The 5762-nt window shown below is 41.1% G+C and overlaps 1 protein-coding gene across 1 annotated transcript; it reads left to right on the forward strand.

Annotated features, from left to right (window-relative positions):
- Positions 1-1427: 1427 nt before the first annotated feature.
- LOC142471372 (olfactory receptor 6B1-like) lies at positions 1428-2478 on the forward strand. The gene has a single exon (XM_075578182.1). It carries the CDS (start codon positions 1428-1430, stop codon positions 2349-2351), a length of 924 nt encoding a protein of 307 aa, XP_075434297.1. The 3' UTR covers positions 2352-2478.
- Positions 2479-5762: the final 3284 nt, after the last annotated feature.

Consider the following 5762-nt stretch of genomic DNA (forward strand, 5'->3'; position numbering starts at 1 on the left):
CCAAACCCCCTCTCCCATGACATGCAACTAATCGGGGACTTCAGTGACCTCAGTCACTTTCTTTCATTATATTTCTTTTCCCTGTGCACCAGGCCTTCTCTCTATATATCATTTTTGGATGTTATAGTTTGAGCGACGTCCCACTCTCTTGTATTCTTAATTTAGCAAGGGAAAGGTTAAAATATCTGCAAGATGGAGATGCCAAAATGCTGTAAAGTTCTGTAAGGCTACTGATTGGGTGGGGAGTTGATGGTTTCCTCACAGAATTACTTTCAATCCTCCTGATGAAGTCTCTGTGGAATTCTGTACAGTGAGCATCACGAGGACTGTTCTCTCTACTGCATAAAGAGTATAAAAACCTCTAGCAATCTTGGTGTTGTTAACATTACAGTCTGCCAGTGACAGACACTCTGCCCGGCATTAGAAGATGCTCCCATATTAAAGGATTAACAGAAATAACATATCATTATTTCAAAGTCTTATTTATTTGATACATACATCTCACTGTGGACATTTACAGTGAACGCTAATCTGATTCTCTGAAAAAGCTGATCCTAATACTGACTGAGTCTAATCATTGATTGACACTATATATGAGGGTAAGTGTGGGATACTGAGGTAAGTCAAATTAATCTGTTTTGCAGTAGGGGTGGGGATTTAATAAGTAGAATTGTAAGTATATAGCCCAAGTAAAAAATTGTGGTGTTAATTTTACTTTAGGGTCAAATTACCAAATTCCTCAAAATGCAGGTCTCCTCTAGGACAGAGATACAAAGTAGAGCTCTACTCACAAGTTCACAATGCAATTCTAAATTTATTGCAACAGCCAAGAACAGAGGGGAATCAACATTTCAGGTCCCATATGGATCTTTCCTTTGTCCTTGGCTGTTACAATAAATGAAGAATTGTATTATGAACTTGTGAGTAGAGCTATACTTTGTATCTCTGTCCTAGAGGAGACCTGTATTTTGAGGAATTTGTTTGTCTATGTTGTCTTGGCTGCACAAACAGGATTCTCCTTGCCTGAAACTATTTCCCTGCACTTTGTAACTCTGTTTTTTGGAGGAGCAATGAAGACTTCTCCATCTGTAGTCATGATTCCAGGCTATTCACATTTTCCAACTTGTAGCTGTTTTTTAAAGAGTTTTGAAAGCCTGCAGACATGTAGCTTTGCATTCTACTGTATATATTGAGGGTAAAATATTTCCACAGGTATGGGGCAGTGAGGGGAATTTTTTAAGTGAAAGAGAGCAGTAGAGACAAATGGAGGGAGAAGGAGACAGTCAGAAGAAGAGTGCAGGGGGTAAGCAAGATTGAGATAAAGAGAGGGACATTGGAATGGTGTCTTTTTAAACCTTTAACTACCTCTCATCATAGCATATCACAAGTATCGAAGAAGTAATTTGTGTTTACTCTGTCATTAGGCGATGCTTGGGAAGAATCAAACCATAGTCACAGAATTCCTGCTTCTTGGATTCCAGAATCTTCACAGCTTCAAGATTTTACTCTTCACTGTGTTCCTCATCACTTACATTATGACCTTAAGTAGTAATCTCCTGATCATTATATTGGTGTCAGTCAGTCACAAACTCCACTCTCCTATGTACTTCTTCCTGGCCCACTTGTCCTTATCTGATATCCTACTCACCACAGACCTTGTCCCCAACATGCTGCACCTCATATGGAGAGAAGGTGGCACCGTGTCTGTTGCTGGCTGCATTAGCCAACTTCACTTCTTTTTTTCAACCGTGGCTACAGAGTGTTTCCTTCTCACAGTGATGTCCTATGACCGATACCTGGCCATCTGTCACCCATTGCATTACACAACCATTATGGATTTCAAGCTCTGCCTACAGCTGGCCATCTGGTCTTGGTTCTTAGGATTTTTGGTGTCATTAATCATAATTCTTCCAATCAGTCAGTTACAGTTCTGTTGCCCTAATATCATTGACCATTTCTTTTGTGATTTGGCTGCTCTTCTAAAAGACTCTTGCTCAGACACCTCCTTTATAGAAATTGAAGACTTTGTGCTAGCTGTCCCTGTAGCTTTTTTACCATTTACTTTCATCATTGTGACCTACGTATGTATCTCCCTCTCCATCCTCAGGATCCCCTCCACCACTGGGAGACAGAAAGCCTTCTCCACCTGCAGCTCTCACATCACGGTGGTTTGCACATATTATGGGACACTGATTACTATTTACTGTGTTCCATCCATAGGTCACTCATTTAACATAAACAAGGTCCTATCTCTGCTGTTCACGGTGGTGACTCCATTCTTCAACCCTATAATATACAGCCTGAGGAATCAGGAGATCAGAGCAGCTTTGAGGAGAATGTTTCACAATTAAACAGTCTTCTTGCATGAAAGGAGAGGGAGGTAACCGAACCTATGAATTTCTTCGAACTGTAAAGATGGTAAGAGGATTGATGTTGCATTTGTGTTGTTTCCTCTGGAGTAGACACTGTGTAGCTTGGAGACAGATGACCTCTTACTGATGAGATGGGATCCAGGTTGTCCCGGCTCCCAATGGGAGGATTCACTGTATACTTTAGTTATATGATAAGAAAGCTCTGCCCTAGATTCAAGCACATGTACAAATGTAGAAATTGTTATTGGTATCACTGATTTATTATGGTGGGATATTCTGTGATATTATGCGTTATTACTGCCATTAAATCCTATGGAAAGTCTGCTGTATAACGTGAAATTCTATGTTATCAGTAAGTAAAATAAAGCTTGCTACATCTGTACCATACATCATTTGGTAAAATAAAGTATCTGTACCACAGGCCCACCAGACTTGTATATTCCATTTATTGTAGTCAATGTATATTATTGTCACTAGAGATATTAATTGTATAGACATAATTAATATGGATAAGATAAGTATACATTGTAATAATATAGATAGTAATAATAACATTTGAGATAATCATATTTTAATTTATATGTTTACAGAATAGCTGATATTGTTATTATTATTATTCATATTGTTATTAGTATTATTTATATTAATATCGATCACACCACCAAAATGTGTATTAATAAATATAATATCCTGAACATTTACTGTATATCGACTGTATGTATTTGTGTGCAGGAATAGCTTCTAATAATTCTTTAAATGTAATTCATTTGGAGATGATTGGTTCTTTAGATTCATTAAGAAAGGCAGAAATGGACTGTACATATTCACTTAGAAACATGCTCTAAACATCTCACTCATTTCCATGCTTATATATGTCAATAATGCATTTGACATTTGATTCAGTAAGTGAATACATTGCTGTGCAGCAAGTTCCATAAAGAGTTTATACCTGGTGTTTCAGGTACAACAGAAACAATCTGTGTCTACCGCATACTATATGCTGTTCCTTATCAATTCTCAAAGTGCTTTTTATTTTACATCACGTTGCCACTGGCTTTCTTTCCAACAACTGTGGCAGCAGTTGTTGAAATATTGCTGTGCACATTAGGCTGTGCAGTATATACATGTTCATATTATGGCATGCCAGGTCTGTATTATATGGCAAAAATGTGTGATATGTTATATGCATAAATTAATCCCATGCTCAATTCAATACTAATATTGGTATTCTTGCAGCAACGTATGTACCACATTTAAATGGAGGATGGAACCACAATTTTGCATTTGTTATTACTTACAGGTTAAAGTTTGAATAAACACCTGCTGTTTGTAAGTCTTCGAAAAATATCACTTAGATTGTAAGTTCTTCAGCGCAGATATTTTATTTCCTCTAGTTTGATGTTGGTTGTAACAATTATTGTATTTGAATTTCCTGTATTGTATTGTCACTTTTGTAATGTGTCGAGAACACTGTGTGCACAATATAAATATAGATATGTACACGCACAAACATACATACAAAAAATCATTGTAAATGCAACATTGTGGTGAATGCTATTGTTTAAAAATGTTCTTTGGTCTGAGGCCGAGACTGAACGTATTGAGATATACTTTGAGATACTGTATAAACATCGTAACATATATTTTGGCTCCCTTAAGAAAAGTTGTATGATCTTGGAGTGAATCCAATAACAAACACACAAAGCCCATGTAAGCTCAGAACCCACATCCACCACATCATATATATTGTGTCAGGCAGAAAAATCACCCTTACCGGAGGAGGGAAGGCGAAGCAGCAGGCACCACTGTGCAGGAAAAGATTGCAGATGGCTGGACTGGGCTAAAAATTCTTTATTAGGACATGGATTAAAAAACCAAGAGGAGGGGGGCAATCCCCTGCGCCTGTAACGCGTTTCACCCAAGCATGGGCTTTTTCATCATATGTTGCTAGATTCATTAAGGGGTCTAGGAGGGTCTCAGGACCTTTCCCTGACATCCCTTATTTTCCTAGCCAGATCTTGTTCCAACTAGGGGTTAATGCCAAAAGCCCCACACAGAATATCATCATAGATCCGGATGCAGCATTTATTTTCACAAGTGGGTCATATGCTTTGCAGCACTAGTAACTGAGGGTCTACCTCAATATCCAATTGTTATATATTGTGTCAAAACGAGTGCTACTAAGATTGTGACCTCATGTATACAACAATAGAAAAAATGTGTGTGTGTGCTGAGCACGCACATTTTAAGTGAGACTTCTTTGTCTTTAGTCACTGTTTTGTCTCCGAAATTGTATTTGTGATTGGGATGTTTTAAATTAAAAATCAAAACACAATTTCAGTGCCAATATGCAATGAAGTTTGATTTAGAACGCGTTTTTTGCTATTTGCACTTCTATATTTATAGAAACTCTGAATTCCTCGTGTGTGAGTCACAGTGTGTGTGTCACTGAGTGTGTGAGTGCGCATCAGTGTGTGTGTGTGCATCAGTCAGTGTGTGTGTGTGAGAGCGTCAGTCTGGGTGTGTGTGCATTTCAGTCGGGGTGTGTGTTCGGCAGTCAGGGAGTGTGCCTCTGTGTCTCAGTCAGTGTGTGTGAGTATCACTGTGTATGTGTCAGTGTGTGTCTTGCAGACTCTCCCAGTGCTATCTCCACCCCTCCCTCCCTTTGGCGGTGCTGTTGCGGGGACACGATCCGCTGAGTGCTTTCCCCTCCCTCCCGTGTGGGCACGGCGCACTGAGCGCACTCCCCTCCCTCTCGTGGGGACATAGCATGCTGAGTGCTCTCCTTCCAGCGGTGCTGCTGCAGAGGGGACATGGCACGCTGAGTGCTCTGCCCCCTCCCCCTGGTGGTTCTGCTGCAGCGATGTTACAGCACGCTGAGGGTTCTCTCATGTCTTCCCTCCGGTGGTGCTGCATCACTTGGGGGGGGGTGGGGGGTTTCTGCACATCCCTCCGGGGGTGTCCAGCATTCACCAGATCCAGCTGTGGGGACACGGCTATGTTTGGGTCTTCTCTCCCCCCCATGGATATGGCGCTGGCAGACAGATTTTCAGTTTGTCCTCTCTCTCCCCCATGATGGATCCAGCGGTGCCTTCATCCTAAATGTGGTGTGTGTCCTCTCTGGTGACTGGCGGCGGTGCACTCATGGGGAAGGGGGGTGGGGAGTTCGGCAGCTCACTTGTGGAGGAGCAGGTGTTCGATAGCTCACTCGGGAAGGTGTGTGTATGTCTAGCGCTGCCTTCCTCCTCTCCGGTGACTCCTCCAGGTTGAAGTTGGCAACACTGACTGCCTCTTCTGCTAGCAGTGACGTCACTTCCGTCACCATCAACTCCATTTACTGCCAGGGAATTTTGCTCATGTGGTGGGTGTGCCCAAGAAAGTTTCACTTCA

The sequence above is a fragment of the Ascaphus truei genome, chromosome 20 (assembly GCF_040206685.1).
Source record: "Ascaphus truei isolate aAscTru1 chromosome 20, aAscTru1.hap1, whole genome shotgun sequence".
Lineage (NCBI taxonomy): Eukaryota > Metazoa > Chordata > Amphibia > Anura > Ascaphidae > Ascaphus > Ascaphus truei.

Excerpts from the sequence above, each read along its gene's own strand:
- LOC142471372 (XM_075578182.1), top strand. The coding sequence starts at position 1,428 with ATGCTTGGGAAGAATCAAACCATAGTCACAGAATTCCTGCTTCTTGGA.